Source organism: Leuciscus leuciscus (assembly GCF_965113295.1).
Source record: "Leuciscus leuciscus genome assembly, chromosome: 3".
NCBI classification, from domain to species: domain Eukaryota; kingdom Metazoa; phylum Chordata; class Actinopteri; order Cypriniformes; family Leuciscidae; genus Leuciscus; species Leuciscus leuciscus.
The window spans coordinates 38,132,809-38,159,622 of NC_138727.1; the positions used below are offsets into that span (position 1 = coordinate 38,132,809).

The 26,814-nt window shown below is 36.5% G+C and overlaps 3 protein-coding genes across 4 annotated transcripts in view; 2 read left to right on the forward strand and 1 right to left on the reverse strand.

The window, feature by feature from the left end:
- The first annotated feature begins 19 nt into the window (after positions 1 to 19).
- smu1b (SMU1 DNA replication regulator and spliceosomal factor b) lies at positions 20 to 14,660 on the forward strand. The gene is made up of 14 exons (XM_082162711.1): positions 20 to 857; positions 1,127 to 1,816; positions 2,291 to 2,501; positions 3,130 to 3,282; positions 4,093 to 4,203; positions 4,303 to 4,380; positions 5,411 to 5,539; positions 6,233 to 6,352; positions 8,990 to 9,106; positions 9,778 to 9,905; positions 11,434 to 11,560; positions 11,665 to 11,832; positions 12,267 to 12,419; positions 13,155 to 14,660. The coding sequence occupies exons 2-14, from the start codon at positions 1,665 to 1,667 to the stop codon at positions 13,251 to 13,253; spliced, it is 1,746 nt and encodes a 581-aa protein (XP_082018837.1). The 5' UTR covers positions 20 to 857; positions 1,127 to 1,664; the 3' UTR covers positions 13,254 to 14,660.
- Positions 14,388 to 24,718, reverse strand: dnaja1 (DnaJ heat shock protein family (Hsp40) member A1). Of its 2 annotated transcripts, none has more exons than XM_082162713.1 (9): positions 24,592 to 24,718; positions 20,655 to 20,809; positions 20,013 to 20,193; positions 19,170 to 19,274; positions 18,533 to 18,760; positions 17,956 to 18,070; positions 17,538 to 17,653; positions 16,912 to 17,012; positions 14,388 to 15,641 (listed from the first exon to the last, which is right to left on the reverse strand). In XM_082162713.1, the coding sequence occupies exons 2-9, from the start codon at positions 20,784 to 20,786 to the stop codon at positions 15,417 to 15,419; spliced, it is 1,203 nt and encodes a 400-aa protein (XP_082018839.1). In that variant the 5' UTR covers positions 20,787 to 20,809; positions 24,592 to 24,718; the 3' UTR covers positions 14,388 to 15,416. The 2 variants fall into 2 exon arrangements, with proteins under 2 accessions (XP_082018839.1, XP_082018838.1); XM_082162712.1 differs by lacking the exon at positions 24,592 to 24,718 and adding an exon at positions 21,180 to 21,337.
- dtx4b (deltex 4, E3 ubiquitin ligase b) overlaps positions 24,021 to 26,814 on the forward strand; it is a 37,849-nt gene continuing 35,055 nt past the window's right edge. The window contains exons 1-2 of the mRNA XM_082162710.1: positions 24,021 to 24,392; positions 24,616 to 24,830. Of these exons, the coding sequence (XP_082018836.1) occupies positions 24,391 to 24,392; positions 24,616 to 24,830 (217 nt within the window). The 5' untranslated portion in view covers positions 24,021 to 24,390. The remainder of the gene's footprint in view (positions 24,393 to 24,615; positions 24,831 to 26,814) is intronic.

The window sequence follows — 26,814 nt, forward strand, 5'->3', positions numbered from 1 at the left end:
ATCAAGATGACATTTGTGTAGTATTAACACATTTTAACTGCGGTAATTTTACATTGAGCATAAGATCCAACCTAGAGGACCAAAATAAATGGGGGGGAAAAGGAAAGCTGCTGTTTTCAAACTCAAAACATTAAGTAGAATCTTCTTAAATGGTAATTCCAATATTGGTGGTTTCATGAATGTAATGTTTTATGCTCATCTCAATTCATGTTTTTGTTATAATGCTCTACCTCTGAAATGCTCTTGAAGAATTGATCTTTAAGCCATTATGCTTGACCCTCAATTAAAACCTTTTTTTCATGGTATCCCATGTTAAGTATGTTCGTTATAAATAATTTGTTGCTTTTATATAGCGCCTTTCTTGGCACTCAAATCACTTTACATATGGAAGGAGGGAATCTCCTCAACCACCACCACTGTGTAGCATCCACCTGGATGACGCGACGGCAGCCATATTGTGCCAGACCACCCACCACACACCAGCTTACTGGTGAGAGGAGATGAGAGTGATGAAGCCAGTCAGTATATGGGGATGATTAGGAGGCCATAATGATGGATGGAGGCCAGTGGGTAAATTTGGCCATGATACAGCACTTCAGTGTTGAAGATTTAAGGTTGCATGTAGAACCTTTTATCGGGGCAATAACAGTGGAAATATGATAGTTAGCTCTAGTCTCCCCTTAATGTCCACGAACTAAAGTAAATGTTAAAATGTATTATACCTTTTTGTTACTGTGTCCGACAGAGCTAACGTATGCTCAGTGGGGGGCAGCAAAATCATACTAGCATGTGGGCTCTTGAGACATGGCAAGTCATTTAAAATGTAATATTGTACATTAACAGTAGTCAAAATCTCAGTAGTGATCAATTGCTATTTTTGTTTTACCACTGAATGCTGTGGGTGACTAGTTCGGAGACCGACTTTTCATTTCTCACTGTATTGCAATTGTTGGTGCAGTACATTTACTATATCTCAACAGATAGTGTTGCAGCTTTACTTGTTTTAGTTGAAATGATCTAAACCACAGTTCCCTGGTGAATGTAATGGCAAACTAAATAACTGGTAATGAACAAGTACCACTGACTAATTGAATAGATGATAGCCACACAATTAGTTAGTATCAAGTAGTATCAAATGAATAGTTAGTGACAACCTTTTTCAATTTCACTATTTACTTAGTAGTAATTGAAAAACATGTTGGCTACTAGTAATAAATATTAATAACGCTTGCCATAACAGACTCAATACTGGTTTGCGACACCTGTGATGTGTTCTGTATTCTATAGATTCATCTGTATTGTAAATAGATTCATGTATTCCATTGCCAGATTGCACAATGGCAATTACTCGAGTGCTAAACCAATGCTTTATATTTCAGGTGAAATAGATGATTAGGGTTAATAATACACTTGCGTATTAGTTCCTTATAAATGATGATTGATTCACGATACTCATTGTGCTGCTTATAATACATTAGCTGTATGGCTTTGGTGCACCATCTGCCCGCACGATCTCTCGTCACCTGATGACAGCTTTGCGGGTTTTCCCCCCCCATTAATTCCTCCACATGCGTCATTAATCCGCCCTCCCAAAAATCCGCAACAATTTGTGAGAGGTTTCTGTGACTTCAGACGCGTGAGCAATAAATACAACAGCACGTGTAATGGGCGGTCACGGCCACACGGTGTTCACGTGGCTGAGAACCAACACAACACAACATAGCGCAGCGCTGGAGAAGAATCCTGGCACATTCTATCCAGACAGCGACTTCATCGACAACCTCGCGACCATGGACCTCGAAGTGGAATCCGCAGAGTAAGTTAACCTTTATTCACTTCGAATCGAATGAATGGGATTCCATCACTTACTGTCTTTAATGATCTCTTGATTCCAGATAAACAGAAACAGTAGAAATGAAAAACTTAACTGATTTTTATTGTTAAAACACAAAATAGATGATATCGACAATAAAATGCATTTTCGATATTATTATTATTATTATTATTTTACTATGTAGACCTATGTGTGTTAATTTCGTAGCGATACAATGTTTCTGCAGTCATCAGCCTCTGCGCTAGACAAAAGTTTCGAGGATAATTTATGAATTATAATCGCTACCAGACAGTCAGCATCAGCGTGCTATAACTGTTTTTCTTACTTCACAACAGTTATAAAAGTAATGTCGATTAAACGCTGCATTTTCACATTTAAATTAGAGATAGACCGTTTATTTTGGGAAAGTTCGGTAATAAATGTGACACCTTATATATTAACGTCACCTTTTTGCAGCGTGATTCGCTTGATCATGCAATATCTGAAGGAAAATAATTTGCACCGCACTCTGGAGACTCTTCAAGAGGAGACGACCGTCTCGCTCCACACGGTCGACAGCATCGACAGCTTCATCTCCGATATCAACAACGGCCACTGGGATATAGTGTTGCTCGCAATCCAGTATCTGAAACTTCCTGACAAGCTGCTCATTGACCTGTACGAACAGGTAAGACACTTTTCACTTTCAAGGAAACCCTGTAGCCAACTCAGAAATGGCAAACCTAACAAATAATTATTGTTCGTTTATAAAAATGGCAAATGCAGAATGTAAATAGAAATATGCAATTTACATGGCACTAAAATAATGTTCAGAAAAAAAGACGCCTACTCAACATTTAGTTTGAAACTTTTGCTTGCTTGAAGGGATAGTCCAAAAAATGGAAATTCTGTTATCATCATTTACTCACTCTTAAGTTGTTTCAAACCTGTATGAGTTTCTTTCTTCTGCTGAATACAAAGGAAGATATTTTAAAGAATGTTGGTAATCAAACAGTTGACGGTAGCCATTGACTTCCATAGTAGGACAAAAATATATATCCTACTATGAAAGGCAATGGCTACCATCAATTTTCTGGTTACCAACATTCTTCAAAATATCATCTTTTGTGTTCAACAGTAGAGAGAAACTCATACAGGTTTGGAATAACTTGAGGGTGAGTAAATGATGACAAAATGTTCATTTTTAAAGTTAGAAGTTTGTCTATAGTTGATACATTGGTGTCAGGTGTCTGGTTGCCATTCATATCTGTTTTAACTGGGCAAGGACTGGATAGGTTCTGTTGTTGTATGTGTAGATTGTGCTGGAGTTGATCGAGTTGGGCGAGCTGGGAGCAGCCCAGTGCTTACTGAAGCAAACTGATCCTATGATCATGCTTAAGCACACTCAACCTGAGCGCTACTCGCACATGGAGAACCTTCTCACCGAGCCATACTTCGACTCACAAAAGGTAAGTGTTTAAGGCTGATTTTGCAAATTGTTTCATTTAATAATTGGATTAATGGTTCTGATGAGATTTTAAATATTATAAAGGACTCAGAAATTGACATTGGTGATTTACACTTTAGTCCAGGTTATCCCAAACTTTTGTCATTAAACCCCTTAGATGTAAAATATACCACCTGAGATTTCTTAGTTAATTCAACATTACATTATTTTGCATGTTAAAATATGTAATAATTTTGTAGTAAGTATTGTACAATTATTTATATAATAGGGTTGCTAGTATATATATATATATATATTATATATTAGTAGTTTTGACATAAAAATTTAAATAAATGTAATACATTACTGTTGTAAATTACAGTAAATATTTTTTAAAATCTGATTATAATTATATACAATACCGGTCAAATGTTTGGAAGCATTTCTATTTTTAATGTTTTTGAAAGAAGTCTCTTATGCTCATCAAGCCTGAATTTATTTGATCAAAAATACAGAAAAAACTGCATTATTGTGAAATATTATTACAATTTAATGTAATAGTTTTCTATTTGAATATATACTTTAATTCTGTGATGCAAAGCTGAATTTTCAGCATCATTACTCCAATCTTCAGTGTCACATGATCCTTCAGAAATCATTCTAATGTTTTTGCAAAGTTAAAGTTTGCCACATCAAGCAGTATAAAAGGCTGTTTTTACAGCTAAAATATCTGAAAATGGATGCCACCGAAAGCCTCACACATTCAAGTTATAAATGGATTCACCCACTCTTATATTAAAAATAATTCACACTTTTTTTGTCTCGCCTACAGGCATATCCAGTGGGCAGCAGTAAAGAGAAGCGGAGACTGGCTATCGCTCAAGCTTTTGCAGGAGAGGTCTGTTTGGTGCCACCTTCTCGTCTCATGGGTCTTCTGGGCCAGGTTTGCTTCCTTTTATGTATGTTTTATCTAACCTGTTGCATTCTATTTATCCGTTGCACCTGTTGTATTGCGTGTATCACATTTATTTTGTTTTTATAGGGCCGTATATGTGAGGGGGCTCTATACAGGTTACAGGAGACCAAAGCACTAAGGCAGTTTGGCTCATTAGCAATGCTGGTAAGAAAAAAAAAAAAACCTCTAGTTTTGTTGTGATATGCATTTTTACAAGTCAAGTCACCTTTTCGTTTGTCACCTTTATTTATATAGAACTTTATTTATGTAGATAGTTTCAAAACAGCTTCCCAGCTAACAGGGAACATTATCAGAACTTGGACTAACGTTCCGGCAAGGTTCTCTGAGAAGTTGTGAACAAACGTTCTTCCAGTAATGTTAATAAAACATTTGTTCAAAGTTATCTGGTCTTAAATCATGTTAACATAAAAGCATTATTTATACATCGCTTATGGAATGTTTTTTTAATGAAAATTCAGAAGTCATGGTCCCATAATGTTTGCAAAATGATACAATGAAGGTTTCCCGTAACGTTCGCATAACCAAGAAAAAAATATGTCGACGTTTAATTTAAAAATAAATAACATTCAGGAATTTCTTTTTGATAACTTAATGGGAACCGTACCAAAATGTTCTTAGAATATATTTTTGTTAGCTTGGTTCTCAGTAATGAACAGGAAAATAACAGAATCAATGATGTGAACGTCTTCAGAAATGAGACGAACTCAAATTCTGCTGTAAAGCTGATCTAAAAAAGTCAATAGTGTCATTATTCAGATTAAGTCAGTTTTGTGTTGATTCACGTTAGCTCAAAAACTGTGTAAAGTTCATCAGTTAATTCAGCTTTAAGCAGATCTACTGAAGACAGTAGTGTCATTATTCAGCACGAGTCAGTTCAATGTTGATTCAGTTCAATAACGGTGTAGATGTTCATCAATTTCAGCTATAAAGCAGCTCTACAGAGGTTAATAGTGTCATCGTCCAGCTCAGTTCAGTTCAAGTTTTGTTCTGATCCAGTAGTTTCAGTGCAGTCGAATCGCTAATATTACGGTGTATATGTATACTCGCACTGTTCAAAAAATTGTGTATATTCTATACCATCTCTATTACTGGAGCTGTATTACCTGTTTTCTTTTTCTTTTTCAACTTCATGACTGGTCCTTTTCTCTGTTTCCTTCACTTTGTCTTTTCTAAGTCTCTTAAGTGGCAGCAGCACCAGGGTCTCTTACCACCAGGTATGTCATTGGAACTGTTCCGGGGCAAAGGTGCATTGAAGGACATGGAGGAAGAGCGCTTCCCTACTCAGCTCAGTCGCCTCATAAAGGTGTGATCAGTGTTATATCACTATGTAATTTCTTTCTAGCTTCATAGCCAAGAGAGGCTTGTGAGAAAGGTTGTGGTGTACAACATTTTTGCTGGATAGGCAGAAATATCAATCTCATTATGTAAAGCTAATAATAAGAATGTGGTAAAAGCCTATATTAAATAATGTGGAAAAAGACTATGACTGTTTGAAAGCGGTGCACATGTTTTAATTTAAGATAAAAATAAGTAATGGATGTAATGCATATCTCCATTATAAGGCATCTTATCTTGCATCAAATATCAAAATATCTTACATGCTACAGGGCTCAGCATATGCACATTTTAATTGCTTTTGTGACCTGAGGCTTTTATCTGTATCCTGCAACTCTCTGTGTTCTACCTTGCTCACTTTGACATTAGACTTTTGGAATAATATTAACACACAAGTTTTGGGGGATTGATAGTCTCTCGAGGCATCGTGTAGGTCAGGGTTTTCTTATTTGTGGTCCAATGAACCCCAGGGGGTCGCAAAAAGGGGTGCTGAGATGGCCGCAGAAAATTATCCAAATATTACAAACTGCATTTTTAATAACTTAATATGTTAATGTAAACTTTAATCTGGAACAATATTTATCGTAAAAAGTGCTTATTAAAAATACAAAGATATATTTTATTTTAATGTTTTCCATTTTCTGTGTGTTGTATGATACAGTTTGGGCGAAAATCCCATGTCGAGTGTGCTCGATTCTCTCCTGATGGACAGTATTTGATAACTGGATCTGTTGATGGTTTCATTGAAGTCTGGAACTTCACCACTGGTAAAATTCGGAAGGTGAGTATATACTGGCCATCAAATAAATTATATTCCCCGTGAATTGAGAAAAATATATTTTATATATATTTAACTGCACTGACACTATTGAATAACATTTAAACAGGTTAATGACTATGGTCTTCTCAAGTGGTGTTTATAAATGAATTGAACATATTTGATGAATTTTGCAACATTTACATAGTTATTGAACTGAACTGAATCAATATTGAACTAAATTGAGCTGAATAATGACACAATTGTCAGCTTTACAGCTGAAACTGATGAATTTTACAATATTGAAGGGATAGTTCACCCAAAAATGAAAATGAAAACTCAGCCTCAAGTTGTTCCAAACCTGTATGGTAACCAAACCGGTAACTTAACAGCTGAAGGACCCCTTTGCCTTCCATAGTATTTTTTCCCCATACTATGGGGTCCATCAACTGTATGGTTAACTTCAAAATATCTTCTTTTGTGTTCAGCAGAATAAAGAAATTCATAAAGGTTCTAAACATGGGATGAAATCATTGAGTTGTATATTGAAATGACAAGGCATTGGCAAGGGTAACTCTTGGCAGGGATGAACAGCTGCACAGCAGTTTTCAATATATTCAGCTTCAGATGATGGGCATTCATCCATGGAGAAATGCTTGCCAGACAAATGATTTGTGAGGGCATTGTAACTGGTTGTCAGAGGATGGGGAGAGAGAAATGAATTGGTTATCATAATAAGAATAATAGAAGCTATGTTAACTTTGTCAACTTATGTTAACTTTACTAAATTATTTGTTGCAAATGGACAGTAAAATGCTTTAAGTTCTGTAACATAACTTCAAGTTGACTTTCATTTGACTTTTAATGAATGACTTCATTTAGTCACTGTACCATACTTAATTTTGTAGAGTGTAGCAGAGAGGGTCGTCTTTCCAGCAGGTTCATCCAAGGTTCTCTGACAAATATGCAGTGTTCCCTAGAGTGTTTTGTAAACTAATAGTTATTATGCACTCTTAAAAGCAAAGATTCTTTATTGGCATCGATGCCCTCTTCAAATGCTCAAAAGGTTATTTACCTAGATTATAGAAGATCCATTTTAGGTTCCCCAAAGAACCTTTCTGTAAACAGTTCTTAAAAAGAACTTTTTTTTTTTTTTCATAGAGTGAAGTACATTTTACAGTCGTGGCCTAATGGTTAGAGAGTCAGACTGGTTACCTGAAGGTTGCAGGTTTGATTCTCAATACCGTAAGGAAATGACGGAGCAAAAGGCACATAACCCCCAAATCGCTCCCCAGGCACCACAGCAAAATGGCTGCCCACTGCTCCAGGTGTGTGTGTCCACAGTTTGCAGTGTGTGTGTGTGTGTGTGTTCACTACTCACTACTCCTAATGTGGACTCCTTGGATGGGATAAATGCAGAGGAAATGTTTTTAGTATATTGGCCTTCATGTCATGTTACTTTAGAATTTTAATGAAATAAAGAACCTTTTTCCACTTTAAAGAACTTTTTGTGCAATAAAAAGCTTCCATAGATATTAAAGGTTCGTCATGGAACCATCACTGCCAATGAAGAACCTTTGTTTTTAAGATTAGATTTTCTTTTTTTTTTTTTATAACTTTTCACTAATAAAAGGTTCTATGGGGAACCAAAATTGGTTCTTTTATGGCATCGCTGTGAAAACCCTATTTTGGAACTTTTATTTTTTTTGTATATTAACAAAAAACTTTTATTTATAATGTATATTAACAAAGAATTTACTTTAAGTCTATATTCATCTCTATATTCTCAGAGCCTGATCTTCTCAACCACACAGCTCAAGAACATCATCTCCTTGATGCATGGTAGAGGCATCTCGTCCTTCGGATGAGACGTTAAACCGAGGCCCTGACTCTCTGTGGTCATTAAAAATCCCAGGATGTCTTTCGAAAGAGTAGGGGTGTAACCCCGGCATCCTGGCCAAATTTGCCCAGTGGCCTCTGTCCATCATGGCCTCCTAATCATCCCCATACTGATTGGCTTCATCACTGTCTCCTCTCACCAGTAAGCTGGTGTGTGGTGGGCGTTCTGGCGCAATATGGCTGCCGTCGCATCATCCAGGTGGATGCTGCACATTGGTGGTGGTTGAGGAGATCCCCCTTCTATGTAAAGCGCTTTGAGTGCTGAGAAAAGCGCTATATAAATGTAATGAATTATTATTATTATTATTATCTCACGTGTGCTGTCCTAGACCTGTTTTGTGGGAGCAAAAAACAAGTTCTCACATTAAGTGTGGCTTAATTTTAATATTGGGACAGCCTTGGTTTTGACTAAAACCTCAGAGGTATAGAATATGGGTCACCCCAACACTCTATGACGTCTATTAGGTTGAGTTGAAGCAGTTGGGGCCGAAAATAAATTCTGCCCCGTTCTTAGACATGGACTTCCACCACTACTGGATAATTTGATTACAGCATGAGACTCCGAATAATGTGGTTTTCCGGCTGTTTGAAACATTGTGTTGTGATGGTGGTTCTTCTTTCTAGTAGACATAAAGTATCCATACAACCTCAAGAAACCCATCCTGTGGGTGTATTTTCCTTTAGACTGTGGTTAAATCCTCAATGTATTTTATGTTTATGTGTGATGGTTTGCCTGTCTGTATTTGTTTCTTGTGTGAGTAGGATCTGAAGTACCAAGCTCAGGATAATTTCATGATGATGGATGAGGCTGTGCTGTGCTTGGCAGTAAGTCATGACTCCGACATGATCGCCTCTGGAGCTCAGGATGGAATGATACAGGTATGGACCTTGCTCATCACCGATCAACATTTTCACTTGTATTCTATTGTTTCAGAATCTCTAGTATTTGTATTATCTCTAGTATCTAGTATTAGGCAATGAGTAGAGAAGTGAAAGATAGTCAACCTATATGCTTGGTTTACTTTCACAAAATGTCGTTATCATTTTGAGTCATAAATTTAAAGTAACTCTAGAAAAGAGTTCTTTTAAATTGTAATAATATATCACAATATTTCTGTTTTTACTGCAGTTTATATCAACCAAATGCAGTCTTGGTGAGCATAAGAGACTTACCGATTTTACCAATCCCAAAATTTGAATGGAAGTGAATCTTGAGGCTTTTCAAGATTATTATAAGAGATCTCAATCCCAGGGTGCAGTAGGTCTGAAGGCCTTTTAATCACACTGCATCTGATTATAATTGTGACTGCAGTCCTTTAGTAACATGCTGAAAAAGTAGAATGGCTGATCTTTCATTATTATTTCATCACTGTTTGGATGTGATTTTTAAATCAGTATTTCATGGAGCACAGAGCTAAAAAGTATGATATAACACGTTCATGAATGACGATGTTCCCAATTTGACCTCATTGCACCCCATTAGTTCAATGGAATTTACCTATCTCCATTCAGTCCGTTATGTGATACGACGTATCATTTTGTTATTCCAGGTTTGGAGAATTCTGAATGGAACATGTCTGACTAGATTAGAACAAGCCCACAGCAAAGCAGTCACCTGTGTCTGCTTCAACAAGGACAGCAGTCAACTATTAAGCGGCTCCTTTGACCAGATCATCAGGTTTAACATGCTATTATATGTCTGAATTTCAAAAAGCCTTGCTATGCAAAATCTGACTTTTTGCATTGTTTCACTCATCTTATTATTTCATAATTGGTGTAATAATTGTTGCAATAACAAGGAACAGTAGGCTACCATAGTCAAATGTTTTGCCGCGGAGACTTTGTAGACAGAGAAGGTGGGGGAGGAGGAGAGAATTTGAATTCGTGGTCTGGGTGTTAAACATCATTAGGAATATTCCGTCACATGCTCAGACTCTCGCAGAACAGACTGCAGTACCTTCTACGGCTGGGTGTCAGCTCTACGCTCTCATGGTGCATGTGGGTGGAAAGAACCATGATTGGCCACGTGCGTGAGAGAGGGAGCATGCACAGATAATGTGTTTCTGTTCCTTGCTCAGCCCAAACAGCGGCTGACAGAGGCAGACTTTTTGTCATTCCAGCTCCTTAGCTGGAAAGGGAACGGGAGGGGGGGTGAAATGGCAAGCTGCTCTGCTATTGGCCCCTTATTGATAAATACTAGCCCCTCCCCCTTTGCAATGGATTGGATTTATGCTGTCGGTAGTGTGTGAGGGAAACACGTGAATGCCTGACGTTAAAGATGATTTATATCATTGGTAAAGATGTTTGTCATTTTTGGTTCAGTTATTGTATGTGTTTGGAAATCTTTATAGGAAAGTATAGGGACATTTTACGGGGTTGGTACGTGCACATGACAAACGACTGTTTAGTAAAGAGGTATTTCAATAAACATGCTGAATTTTGTTTTGTTCTCTATCGTTGACAGTAAGCAATGGGGTGGAAGAAATTTATATGAATCATGGTCTAGGTGTTTCGAGTCATCAGGAAAATTCCATCACATGCCTGGAGCGAATGTCTCTCCCTCTCTTTCTCTATCTCTCTCAGTCCTGACTGCAGTATTCTGCGGCTGGGCGTCAGTGCTAGACTCTCATGGCGCATGTGGGTGGAATTTCATGTGCACGAGAGGAGAGAATTTTTCAGTAAAGATAATAAAATCACGTTGTAAGCTGCAGGCAAAGGTTGTCGGTTTGCTGCCTTCTAGTATGACCTTGATGTATATATGCTTTTAAAATTAAATTATCTTTGATCTTGAAAAGCCTCTTTGATGAAAATGATTAATTGCCGACATCACAACTTTTGGTTTTGTCAGTCCTTTGCTTAAGCTTCACTTTGTAAAAGAAATTGGCAGACAAAAGTTGTTGTTTTTCTGTCTTCTATGATGACCTTGATGTATGATTTAAAAAAATCTCTGACGATTGATTCATGACATCATAAAGTGTTTTGTTTTTGTTTAGTTGCATTTTGCTTTTGTGTTTTGTTTTGTGTGAAATAAATCTCTTTGATAATGACTGATTCAATTCATAACTTTATAACATGTTTTGTTGTATTTTGCTTTTTTGTGTGTGTTTGTTTTGGGTGTCACTCCTTTGCTCAAGCTTTTTTTTAAAGAGATAAGTTGAATTTGTGTATTGTGGTTTCATTTCTAACTCCTGGATTTGTTTAATCAGGCTCCATGGTTTGAAATCAGGAAAGACACTGAAGGAGTTTAGAGGCCATACGTCTCATGTAAATGATGTCATCTTCTCGCACGATGGCCAGCATGTCATTAGCGCATCGGCAGATGGCATGGTCAAGGTAGGTGTTCATACTGTGTCGAACCACAACTATATGCGTTTTCGATTTATACATTTATATTATTTTGTGTGGATTTCAATGCTTGGTTATCTTTTTTTGTTCAGGTCTGGAACATGAAGACAATGGATTGCAGCCACACAATAAAAACCCCTGAAATTCCTGAGGGTACAGACATCACTGTTAACAATGTTGTGCTTGTCCCAAAGACTCCTGAGCACTTTGTGGTGTGTAATAGGACCAACACAGTGGTTGTTACAAACATTCATGGCCAGGTGAGAGCAAAATTGTACCTGTATATGATACATATGCATATGATCACAGATTGAAAGAAAGGTACTCTGCATGCTAAATGTATACCAAGGTTATTTTGATAATAATCACACTGGAGTAAAAAATTATAGTAACTGGTTTGTATTTTACCAGCAGTATTAAGGCAGCACAAATGTATACCATGTTGAGCAGAAGTTAAGTAGCAAACTTCTATTGCTGAATGTGAGGTTTGCTAAAAATAGCTAAGCACTTAATATTTAAACTGTCTGATGGCGTATGAGGCGTACCCTTATTCATCCGCCTCACCCACCCTTTTCTTGATGTGCTTGATGACTCACTCTTGCACGCTTTTTGGTACTCTCTGAAGCGTGCCTTTACCTTTTTCGTCTGGGTTGCACTCGCTGACTCGGTTGCCCCCCTCCCCTTTCTTTCCCAGGTGATGAGGAGTTTCTGTTCCGGCGTGAGAAGGGGGGGAGACTTTGTTTGCTGCACGTTGTCTCCACGTGGAGAGTGGATTTATTGCGTGGGAGAGGACTATGTGCTGTACTGCTTCAGCACTATCACTGGCAAGCTAGAGAGAACCCTCACGGTACCGTCCGCCCTCACAGCACATGCTGCATATCCACGAGATCTGTTTCAGTTTGGGGAATTGTGATATATGTTAGAGCAGTTCGAGATATACATTAAATCTGAATGAGAAATTACAATTTTCTTTTTTGTTTTGTTTTTGGGTGTTGCTCCTTTGCCCAAGCTTTACTTTTTAAAGAAGAAAATTGTGGATTGTGGTTTATCTCCTGGATTTCTTTGATAGTTTTTGATAAGTCTCTTTGATGATAGTTTATTTTAGGAAAGTAAATTTGAGGATTTATTTTTTTAAAGACATCAATCATTTATTTCTTTGATGATTGATTCATGACATCATAACATGTTTTGTTTTTATGTTTTTGTTGTATTTTGCTTTTGTGCTTTGTTTCCCAGACAGCAACACAGTGTCTGCCGAGATGCGGCCCACATCTGGTACGCGTGGAATCCACATGTACCAGATGTGGCCCGGATCTAGGCCAACACTATGTTGCTGTCTGGGTTTGTTTTTGGGTGTCACTCCTTTTTCTCAAGCTTCACTTTTTAAAGAAATAAGGTTGTTTTTCTAATGCCCGGCTTCATGGTTAGAAATCAATTAAGATGCTGAACTTATAATTAAAACATTTGATTAATGCTGTTACTCTAATTAGGACCAGTTGGAGTTATCAGTAAATCTGAATCGGGTATAAAAATGTATCTGCTTTAAATTAAACAAGTTCTTCCCTGTACATCCTCTACACAGGTACATGAAAAAGATGTGATTGGCATAACTCACCACCCCCATCAGAATCTCATCGCCACATACAGCGAGGATGGCCTACTCAAACTCTGGAAGCCCTGAGTCTCGTCCTTCATAACATGAACTCTGTATACACGTCTTGTGTTTCTATATTCTGGATTTGTGGTATCCCCGCACACACATCTCTGCCTTTTAACCTGCTATGAAATTGTGTTCCATTCAAGGAATTCAAAGATTCATCTTTCCACATCATGCATTGAGAGAGGCTTTCCACAGTATCATGAGCTGCAGGACCTCTTCAACACCTGAAACGAACTACATCTAACTTAGTCTAAGTCTCTAGTGTTAAACATGAAAAACTGCACGAATGTACTGGTCTTTTACTATTATTAAGGGCTTTGTAGTATTGTCTGTGATAATATCTGCATGCGAAATTTAGCCCGAACAAAATTAATGTGGTAAATGTACTGGATTTCTTGACAGACTATTCTTGAAGTTTGACATCTTTAATGTGAATTTATGTATTATCTTTGATCATTTTGGCCAAAGACAGATAATCAGTATGTACTTGCTCATAATGTGACATTGCACTAGTCTTGGACTCATTGAGGACATTTTCACATATTTGTACTTGTGTACATTTAGAATTCTGATATGGTTAGAATTCATATGGTACAATATTTTGTTGATTATAATGGTTTAGTGTGTTTTAACACTCAACCAAGCACATCTACTTGTACTGCATGCAGGTGAACATATTATGCAGTTATACTGTAATACTATATGAGAGTAATCAGTGTGGTTTATATTCTGATACTTAGGGCCCGGGCACCAATGGTGTGAGGACCCCTGTGGAATTGCTCCTTTTATTACAGATTATTTTTTATCAAGGATATTCACTTTTGTTTGGATATTGGTATAACACTGCTTTACAGTGTAAGTCTCTGAGTATCTTACAGTGCTGGTAAATAATGTACTGATGTTGCTGCAATTTAATTAAAATTCAAGCATGAATAATTAATGACAATCTTTTCAAAAAGATTTGTCATTAAGATGCATCATTAACTAGTTAGATGTGGATTGCTTGATATTTGCAACAGATCTCCAATAAAGATGTGGCGACATCTTGATATGCAAAATGTTCATCATGATTTTTTTGGAAGGTGGATCTTCAGGAGCATAATTCCATCCCCCCCTCTCCTCCCCCAGCCCAAAAAATACAAGTGACTAAATTAATAACATTGTGACATTTTTATAAATAGAACTACAAATGGCAAAGTTATTGGTCGTAATTAAAATTCCACATTTTACAATTATTCTTCAGTCAATACAGATAATAAAATAAAGACGTATCCGCCGGCAAACATAAAAATAACATAAGGGATAAAAGTGCATTTGCAATATCCAAAACTGTCCTTGAAATGTAGGCAGAATTAACAGATAATTAAGCTTTCCAGGTGCTCTTAAGACTGAATCATGTTTTCTGCAGAGGCCGGCCGGCAGCAAAAACACCTTCAAAACCAAATTGGCATATTTAGTATTTTGTTGTGCCATTCAGTTAATGCATTATTGTTTGTTTGTTTGTTTGTTTGGGTAAGCTTCTAAACAGGATTTGAATTAACAAATGCAACATGACTTATTTTCATAAAAATCCTTGGTGGTTATTAAGTTATGATAAAAAGGTAAGTGTAGTAATGATTTCAAATGTATTTTTAACTTGTATATTAGACCCCTCTTATTAGTTTAAAATGTTCTAGAAAAACATTTAGCAATAAACTGGCACATAGCAAATGTCCAACAACACCAAGGTCAAATGGTCTACATGTAACCCGCAATTGGCAATAAACGAAACACAACAAAGCTTGAAATGTTTTCTCAAAATTATGACGCAAATTTGATTTTCATGATGAATACATTTTAGAGATGGAATTACTGGGATTATGGCACAACCAACTTCAAATCCGAATGCCCCTTCCATTTCCGTAATTGCTACACACATTTCCATAGACTCTCCTCTCAGTGTCTCCTCTCCTCTCTATAAGATACTCATCTCACTACTCATTTTACACATCCCCTAAATTTATTTTACAAATTATTAGCACAAAATTTTGGACGAGGAGATGACAAAAGAGATCGGCACTAAGAGGTCTTATTTTAGGCACAGAACTAGATGAGAGGTAATGAACTTTTCCTCTTGGTCCTTTTTTTGTGTGTGTGTTCCAGCAGAGGTGGCATTTGTTGTGGAAGGGAAGGGAACAGGAATCTCTATGAGGTTTGGCATTGCACTCCTCCTGAAGTGTGACAGTCTTCCTCTTCTATATAGTGGTAACGACTGCGTTCATGGGTCGGATCACAGTCTTCAAGGTCAGCATAAATATAGAGGTCATCATCCATTCCGTCAGGCTCAATATTTGCCTGTTTTTCAGGTAGGTACCTTTCTAACTCCTTCAGTTTGTTTAGTGGGAGGAAGTTCTCTTCAGGGAAGACAACCTTACGAAGAAAAGTAGTGATATTAGCCAATGAACAAATCAAACAAAAGTCATTGAAATAGCTCAACACAAATATTTCAAGTGGTTTCTCCAAATTCAACTGAAAATGCCACTTTAATGACTTCTGCAGTCTCAAAATTATTCAACCCCATTCATGGCAAGCATCTTTAGTACTTAGTAGAACACCCTTTTGCTGTTATGACCTGCTGCAAACGAGATGTATAACCAGACACCAGCTTCTGGCAGCGTTTCCAAGGAATCTTAGCCCATTCCTCATGAGCAATGGCCTCCAGTTCAGTGATATTCTTGGATTTGCATGCTGCAACCGCCTTCTTCAAATCCCACCAGAGATTTTCTATGGGGTTTCTAAAGTTTCTTTTCCCCCCATATTTCAAACATAATTTTAACCAAACAGGCATTATTGCCGATTAGGCTCGAAATGAATGAATGAGGCATTTATATAGCGCTTATATATTTATACACTATTGTTCACCCAAAGCGCTTTACAATCATATCAGGGGATTTTTCCAATCTAGCTATCAATGTTTATGTGTGTGTCTGCAAGTATGTCTAAAATATACTAATATATATATATATATATATATTTATTTATTTATTACACAGCTCTGTGGAATACTTGATTCTGATTGGTCAATGTTATTCCCGGATAACAACCTCTCAAAGCAGATAACGCAGGTTCATCCGGGTTAAGTCAGCAGCACTATACATTGCTAGGAAAGTTTTTTTCTTCGTGGAAGTTTTGCATTTGGTGAGCTAATAAATGATTAAAACTCAGTCGAATCAATGTTTTGTGTACAGTTATTTAATTATGCCTCCCTCTCTCTTGTTTCATACAAACACAGCTGCTGCCATTTTGTGACTATTGTTTTGTACACTGTTGGATTATAAGATATGAACAGGTACGATTTTAAAACAGTTTAATCGGAAATCAATATCTCTTATCTCCATAATTATCATATCTCCATGGCGAAATGTTGTGTAATAAATGGTATGACTGTATACAGCATCTCTTATATCTCCGTCTGGTTTGAACTTGCCGCACTAGCCACTGCTCTCTCCGTGGAAGTGTCTAATTATTTACTTACGTGGCAAGTAGCCGTGTAATAAGCGGGATAATGTACATCCAGCCGGTTGTTTTCTCAAAATAACTCCCTTTGATATTTATCAGGTTTTGTACTGTGCAGGATTTTCTGTTTTCATTTTAGTTAAGTTTTAGCAATTTGTTAACATATTCAATAATAGGTACTCACGTTGAAAAGAATGATGAGCTTCCCTTTCTCAAATGGCCGACGGTACAGAGGCATCCCCTCATTCAGAACACATTTCTTATCTCCAGGTCTAATCAGCTCTCCTATTAATGCAACAAAGAATGACAATACATTTGCCTTACACATCTACAGTATATAACAGTTATATCTGCTCTGCTATTAAGATTAATTAAACAACTAGCCAAGCTTCCAGTTGGTAGTTTTTACTTTCCAAATGGCTCAGGAGTGATTTGGGAAAAATATCAGAACCAGTTCATCCAAAACAAGGTAGACCAGCTTGAGCACTGCACAAGTTGGATGTCTGGTAATATACAAGGTCAACAAGACACTAAGGATGCCTATTAGAAACCCTGGAGAAGGCAATAGCAAAAGTGACCATATGGTACACCATCTGCCAAGGTGACATACTATCAGCCCTGGCATCCTCCCCGAGCCAGAGCATCACTAAGAGTGTATATGGTTACAGGTTTGAGACAGAAACTTCCATCAGCCACCATCATGCTACAGTATATGCCATCACTCACTGATCCACCAGCACTGACTCACAATATTGCTGATGTTATGGAAACCTGAATGTAATGCTGGAATATGTATGCAGGAGGGTTTACCTGGATGGGATGTGATGAGTAGAGTTCTGTTATCCATTGTCTTAATGGGTTTTTGAAAACCGCATAATGACTCTACTAACTGCACCTCCATGTTCATGACGATGTCCTCTCCTTGTCTGAGAAATGTTAAGTATATACATTTTTATGCTTAACACATAATATCTACATGTTCACTCCCTCATTTACCTTCTCTAAATGACCAAATACTGTAAAAGGCAGCATCATATATAAAACAGAGAAAGCATGACACCAATATTGAAAAAAACTAAATGAGACAGTACTGCCCTCTACAGGACACTACAATCAATGACATGCCTCTGAAAATAATCAGTACTAACATTACACTTTAATATTACCAGCATTATTTGCCATAAAATAAAAAACAAAACCGATTACATAAGACACAGAGTGATTTTACCTGGTGAAAACCAAGTGGGCTTTCTGATCTAAGACAATGATGATATCTCCAGGTTCAAGGCCAGGCTCCTGGTCTCCCTCTCCATGGAACACTATTTTCTGTCCATCTTTCATACCTGCAATAACACACAATTAAGCACAAACAAAAGCAACCAGCTGCAGAAAACAAGTGTTTTGAAATGAACTGTGCTTTTCTTATTGCGTCCTATTATTTTATAGTGCAGTCAATCGATAACATTTTCTTACTTAATCGCGATTCGCGAACCTAACATTAAAGTTTTAAATACATTTTTATATTGTAATACTTTCACAATGAATCTCCAAAATAATATAGAAACAACATAAAGACAGAATATCTTAAATATTTGTTTAATTACATCTTTTACTAAGCACTATGAATGAAGAACAGTATCACTGATGTCTCTATTACACCCCCCCCCCCTCCCCCCCCCTCTCCCCCCCCCCTCTCCCCCCCCCTCTCCCCCCCCCCTCTCCCCCCCCCTCTCCCCCCTCCCCTCATTTAAGATTGTGCTTACGAGGATACTTAACGTGTTAATTTTGACAGCCCTAATTATTACCTTTATCAATGTTCACCTCCAAAATCTTCTTCTGTCGTAGTATCTTGCGACCAGCACATGTTTTGCAGCGGTCGCGGTGTCCAAGTCGCTGACCTTGCCCCTGGCAGCCGGTGCAGACTGTTGATATCTGCTGTACCATGCCAGGTGCTAAGTGATGAAGTCTGACCTGGACACCCACCCCACGGCACAATGGACACACTTCTATCACTCCTTTACGGCCTCCACGACCTGTAGTAAAACATCCAGTAAAAAACTATTCCAAAAAAAAAAAAATCCAACTATTAAAATACTACCAGAAAAAACAAGGCAGTATAATTGTAATACAATGCTTATAAACACACTACCATTCAAAAGTTTGAAGTCAGATAATTAAAAATAAAATAAATGAATACTTCTATTTAGAAATAATGCATTCAATTGATCAAGTGACAGTAAAAACTTTTACATTGTTAAAAAAAATTCTATATCTAATGATGCTGCTCTCTTGAACTTTCTATTCATAAAAGAATCATGAAAAAAGTATCACAGTTTCCACAAAAATATTAAGCAGCACAACCATTTTCAACTGTAATTATGATATTGAAAACATAATGTTACACTAAAGACTGGAATAATAACATTAGAATAAACTCATTACCTTCACACTTGTCACAGATTACGTTCTTCTGGACAGCAAGTTTCCTAGTGGCTCCATTATAAAGGTCCTCCAAAGATACTGTCAACTGATGCACCACATTCTTTCCTGTGTCAGGAACAACAAAAGATCTCTAAGAGACTTTGGCTGGCTAATTTGTAGATTTCTCCAAGTGCAAAGTATTTATGTAAGCCAGTTCGAACATTTGATCTCCTCTAAAGTGTAGACAAAATTTTAACTTGAAATTTAAACCTGGATGTTTTATAATTGTTAAAATGTAAACAAATGTAAATGTAAACAAAAACATAAAGAAGAGAAAAAGATAATAAATATTAATTCGGTACTATTTTAGGTTACTAATAACTTGGGTTGGAAATTGAAAATTTCACTGATTGTGATTGAACTTTTGTAACTTTAGATTAATACGGATTAATCTATAATTTATTTATAAAAAAAAAAACTATGCAGTGTTATTTTACATTTGATTTCAATTATTGAACTTTGTTCAGTTGTATTTATTTGTGCTATTGCTAATGTGCTAATTTGTTCTTATTGTATTACAGACTGTAAACTTGTCTCTAAGAATGTTTAAAATTTATATTAGTCTGTTTCTTAGTTAGTTGTTCTTTAGGCTGCTGATTTTTGTTCAACAATGTTTTGCAAAAAGACACAGAATAAATATGTTTGATGTCTAAATGTTTGATTTTATTTACCATATTGGAATCAAAACTGGGAATTGATAAGATTTGGATTCGCTAAAATTTAAAAGATACCCATGGAATAACATGGATGAACAGGTTTCGCAAAAACTGTGGAGTCTGTAGCCAAGAGAGAAGCATGACTTACCTCTCCTCTCCCTGTGCATGTGTCCCCCTCCTCCAAAGAACAAGTCAAAAATGTCCATGGGGGAGCCAAAACTTGGGCCTCCACTTCCTCCCTCCTTAATGGCCTTCTCACCTCCTCTGTCATACACTTCTCTCTTTTTGGCATCTGACAAAACCTCATATGCTTGAGAGATCTGTTTAAACTGAAGGCAGAGAATAGTGAAAATCCAAACTCATGGTTCAAGCATTGAGAGCACTCAAAGATCTCTCAACTGAGATATATATATATTATTCCATAGTATAAAATCACACATAGGCTATATAAGGGAACTGACTAAATATTTTCCATGTGTGATTTTTATAATTTGGAATTATATATATATATATATATATATATATATATATATATATATATATATATATATATATATATATATATCATACTTACAGACAGAGCATTATTTATTTGGCCACAAGAAGCGCTTAAATTTAAAATAAAATGATAAAATGTGGCCCTGTATGGTACATATTTGTATAGTTTATTTGGGTCACTTTATATGACAGCAACACAGAAGAATCTGCAAAGCTATCTTCTCAAGAAACTGTAATGTGGAATAATGTAACGTTAGACAGTAATGATACAAAAAAAGAGTAACAAACTTACCCTTTCTCCCTCTGTTGGGTTTTTATCTGGGTGATATTTCAGTGCCAGTTTACGATAGGCCTTCTTCAGCTCTTCAGAGCTAGCATTAGGCTTTACACCCAGCATATCATAAAAACCAGTCTCTTTCACCATAGTTGCCCTCAAAACAGGTTAATCTGGTCAGAAGAAACATTTAAAAAAAACACTGAAGAAAATTACACTTGTAACAGTTCAACAATTAATTCATGACTATTATTAGTGTTAATCTTGCCCATATTTTCAGTCTCGTAATATCAACAGTACTGGAAAGCAATTAAACTCGATTAAAACCACCATAATATTCACAAAGAATTAACTTGACCAAGCGCTTTAAAAAAAATTGATTTCTATTTATTAAAATAATGTTATTGCATGAGTCACGTGATTTTCGTCTTTGCTTGTTTTTCTACAAAATCCTGGCTTTTAGTAACATACACCTCGTGGCATGACATTTCATTTCGGATGATTTTGAAAATTCTATCGACACAGCAAAGGTCTATCTTGTACCGTGAAATATGGTGAAATCCCTTCTCGTCTTATGCCTCCGTGTACTAAACAAGAGACTTCCAGAATCTTCCAGCAGCGCTCTACATCTTCTTCTTGTGGAGCGTTAGTGAACTTTGATTGCAGTGCGACCTATTTCTGCCACCTACTGTACATAGTGACGTATGACAGGCAATGACGAGCAGCTGTTTCATCATCAGCATGGTGCAGTCGACAGCATGTAAGCACGTCATCAGTATTTTAATTAGCTCTCCCTAGGCGATGATATTGCTTTAAAGTGGATTCCCTTTTATGTGTTTTATTTATAATTCATTAGCGTTTAGTTCACAAACTAGTTCTATAATCTCGGTCGAAGTTAACATGCTTTATCAGTATATATGTTATGATTCCATTTCAGTTACTCATTTGCTCAGCTGTTTGTGGTTTTAAAATGAAAAAATATATATATAACTCTCAGTGACACCATTGTTTTAGTTATTTTCCTTACACTACCATCACCTTTTTCCTGGCGTCAAATCGTTGATTTGTGTAAATTTTTTCTAGCGTCAAATCATTGACTTGTGTGTCTCATGAATGCATGAGTTTTTTCTTCAACTGATTTCAATCAAAATCAGCTGCTAGATTCAAAACTTTGTAAAAAAAAAAAATTAATAAAAAACATACCGCCCGAACAGGGACTTGAACCCTGGACCCTCAGATTAAAAGTCTGATGCTCTACCGACTGAGCTATCCGGGCTTCGAGCGAAGTATTTTACATAGCGATTTCTATTTCCTCGACTACACGATTGTTGCTTTAAACCATAGACTGGTTAGGAAACGCGTTAGGAATTTGAGGAAATGACCAAGTAATTTATATTACGAACGCTTAGAAATTTCAAATACATTTTTCTCATTCTTTTATATTTTTAAAACATGGAACATTTTCAACGGTCGCGACAAGTCGAGCGGTAACGTTAGCTGCCCCTGCCACGGAAAGATTTCACTCCTACTGATGAAATGTTTGAAAAACTTTATTTTCTTTTTTTTATATAAAGATTGATTTTCAATGTGAAACTATATGTTGTATCTAATGTAAATATGAGTATTTATATTTCAAAATTCCAAAACATTTTACCTCATATTGCTCGACAGGCTCCATAGCTCAGGGGTTAGAGCACTGGTCTTGTAAACCAGGGGTCGCGAGTTCAAATCTCGCTGGGGCCTCACTTCCGTTTTGTGCTGCCGATCCCATGTCGAGAATTTAGAATATAAAACAAGCTAACTTTCGTGAACATTACACACCGAATTCATATCAATTCATTTGCTATTGTTTTTGTATTACGGATACCGCTGCCAGTGATTCTGGAATATTTACTTCAGAGTTCAGACAAGGTCTGTATAGCCTATACATCACTGCATTGTGTTATGTATTTATATTTCAGAATTTTAGGAGCTCAACAGGACCTTTGTTGGTCAGCACTTTGATGACTATTGCGCAAAATGACAAGTAGCCTAGTGCTTCGCTGTGAACGATAGATGGCACTAAAATGTAGCTAAATCTACAAGGAACTTCGGGTCTTGAACCAGTGTCCCGAAGCATAATTTCATTGCCTGATATGTTTTGATATGCTAATTTATTTTTCAACAGCAAATGTTAGATGCAAAGTATTTAATTCAGAATTGAATATTTTCCTCAACAAATACAGAATTGAATATGTATACCATATGTAGGCCTAATATAGATTGTAATATTCAAATTAGTCTGTTCCATGGCAAATATTGTTTGCATGGGAACTTGATTCAATTGTTTTATTTATTTTCAGGATTTAAAACATGAATTGGGCAATAAAATATTCTAGATAGAAATATACAAAAAACAGCAGTAGCTTAATTCGCTGACACTAAACATTAGATAATTGCGACTTTTTATCTCACAATTTATCGCACAATTATCTCACAGTTTACATCGCAATTGCGGTTTATTATAGCAGAATTGCGAGATATAAAGTCCAGTTCTGAGGAAAAACGTGGCGCTACTGTGAATTAGGTCTATTCTGACTTTATAACGCAATTCTGAGAAAAACATAGTTTATATGGTTTATATCTTGCAATTCGGAGAAAAAAGTCAGAATACCGAGACTATTAAACTAGCAATTGTTAGAGAAACAGTCAGAATTGTGAGATAAAAACACGCAATTATGTTTTTATTTTTTATTCAGTGATGGAAACAAGCTTCCATGGAATTAACATAACTTTTAGTTACGTATAAAAAAAGGTTTTCATATTTTTCATGTTTAGAAGTAAAGTTTCAGTTGATTGCAACGTTGACTGTTTATTTAGGCAAACAGGCTAAATTAAGTCATTTCTCTTTTATGCAGTTGTTTGATTGTTGCTTGTTTCGTTCCGTTGCGACACAAAATCGTTGCTTACTTACTCGTCAGCAAAGTACATGAAATTACATGACCAACCAAACAGGTTTCGTCCTCTGTGGTGCGCGTTAAAGTTTGATGTCTAATTTGTGAATGAATCGTTCCTTTGAGTCATATCATTTTAATGAATCAATTGAATCACTTCACAAAACAAGTCTTACACGAATCGAACTGAATCGGTCCGAGCGCTTAACTGAACCGTGACTGTTTTCTGATTTTGGGCGGAATAATAAACATCACACTATCATACTATACAAAGATATGAAATATGATTAAGAGTAATATGGCAGCCTACTATTATTCTATTCGAAATTCAGCCCTTCTCTAACCGACTCGTGTATTTTAGAGCATGTATATCATGTTGGGTTGACGCTCATTTTTTAAGCGGTTCAATAAAACGAGCTGTTCGAAAGAACCGATTCGTGGATATGAGTCGGACTTTCCAGCACCAATTCAGGCAGCATTACTCACAGCATTACTAAACTGTGATGATGGGGAGGTGTTGGGTGTCACTTTATCAACTCAGTGCGCGGAACACAAAACCACGAGCTTTTCACCAGAAATCATTTACTTTAAAGTCTACATGATCTTCGATAAATTGCACATCGTGCCGCGAGAAAGAAACTAGTAAGAAAGAGAATAAGCGCAAACTGAGCGACAGTCAACGCCGTATGTGTGGAAGACGAAAGAAGAATATTGGACCGTTTACTATTTGTTGACACTCGTGAGGAGTTGTTGCGACCAACCATGGAAGAAGTGATACGGAGATTTATTTCCTGATACTGCGATAAGCGTTTTCTACATAAATGTGAGTGCACCTGAGAGTTTATGCTTATATATACCGAGAACCAGAATATTCAAGCTCAAAACAAATCCTCGTGTGTCTATCGACGTTATACAGACCAGGCATTACAACTTTGCCGTGCTTTACATTGCTTTACATTAGCATTAGCAAATATGCCCTCCTGCTTTTACAAAACCGGTTGTTGAAATAAAGAGATGCGTACTTCGTTTTTCTGTTCTACTTGAAGGGACACGATGTTACAAGCCTCCGCCGTGGTCGTCTGGGAATGGCTCAGCGAGCACGGGCGCTGGCGGCCGTACAGCCCGACCGTGTCTCACCACATAGAGGAGGTGATAAGAAGCGATCCCCGCGGCGGAAGCATCGTTCTAGGCCGAGCCGACAGCCGCCTGTCGCCCTACATCATCGATCTACACTCCATGCATCAGTTCAGACAGGACACCGGTAAGATGAAAACCAGCAGCGCATCATTATACCTGTGGCAAGCCATTCTAACATTCATTCTTTACAACGAACTAGTTTCTATTTTATGTTACTATTTTATGGATTTATCTATTATATTACTCGTGACTAGTGTCTTTTATTGAAATGCCTTCATCAAGCATTCATTGTATACTAGTATAACTTATTATTTTGCAGCTAGTCACGATCCCAGTATTGACAACTAAAATACTAGTTTTATTAGTAACATTACATTTTATTATCATTACATTTACCATTATCAGTAAGATTTTTAATTGAACTGTAACACTTTACAATAAGGTTTAATTTGTTAACATCAGTTATAATGTATTAACTAACATGAACTAACAATACATTTGTTACTGTATTTGTTAGTCTTTGTTAACGTTTGTTAATAAAAATACAGCTGTTCATTGTTCAACTAATGTTAACAAATACAACTTTTTGATATCAATCATTTATTATACTGAAATGAACATGAACAAAGATTAATAAATGCTGTAGAAGAGCAGTTCATTATTTGTTCATGTAAACTAATGTAGTTAACTAATGTTAACTAATGAAACCTTATTGTAAAATGTTATCAGAAATGTTACTAGTACCATTTGGGAATGGATACTAGCATCTCATAAACTGGTACTAGTAAAACTGGAATAGATACTAGTAACTTGAAATTACTAGTAACCAAACCATAAGTGCTAGTACCTAATGATCAAAACTGTAATAGAATCCAGTGACAATTAGAATACATACTAGTCAAAACTGAACCACAGATTCCCATGTACATTTAGAATGTCTTATAACTAACAGTGGGTTAGTTAGTTGACACTATTGTGATTATGAGTAGTAGCGAAGGAATGAGTGCTAGTATCTCTTGGTGAAACTAAAGAAGATTCTAGTCATGATTGGGTTACTTGCTAGCAATTAAAAAAAGTACTAGTAACAGATTGTAAGTTGTTTTATGGAATGATTGTGAAAACGTCTTGACATAGTTAAGTGCCTCTCAGGTATGGTTCAAGCAGTGATATATTGATAAAAAGTGTGTGGCAAATATTTCATTTTAACATGATGTAATATGACTTCAAAGCACACCTATGCTTATCTCTTTCAGTCTGCATTCAGTGATTTTGACGAAATGTTGTTCACACCTATTTTTTAACACGCATCTACTTATACGTATGCACTCATTTGAGTTTAAACCACATTGAACTATGTCTACTTTCCACTCAGAAAGCTGTTGTTTTGGATGGATATACATTGGTGGCAAAAAGTATTTAAATATATATGCCACACTTAAAATGTCTTCGCATTATATGAGACCAAGTGACATTTTTTAGCATAAAAACATGCAATATATGTTGTACAATTTAAAATAGAAAAGTCGATTTTTTCAAAATTAAGATAAAAGATTGCAATAGATCTTCAATGAAATTCATACATTTTCCAATGTGTCCAAACACTTTTTTGAGGCCACTGTATGACTGGACAACATAAAGAGAGGGAGTGAGACAAAAGAGGTACAAAAAAAAAAAACAGACATAACACTACCCTTGTTTTCTTGTAAATTTTCCACAAGCACATTATCATGGTCTGTTAGTCTGGCCTTGCAAAATCACACAATTTTAGTCAGACTGAGGCCTTGGTATGTAAGAGGACACAGATTAAAGTTACTCAAAGTGATTGCAAATTCTTGCAGCAAAACTGCCTATTAATCCCCATGGACAAAGGGCATTTGTGTTGATCTAGTTCATAAGAGAAAAAAAACACATAATTGCACCAGCCTACAGTGAATAATGGTTTAGAGATACACACCCAGGCAGCTCCCCAAAATGATCTTTTTATTAACACCCAAATCATTTTTGAAACGCAATTTTTTTTCTCAGGTAATGTTTTGCAACCAAACATCCATGACATGAGGTTAGTGACGTTCACAACCCTCATCGCTCTGTCAAGACTTGCCCTAAAA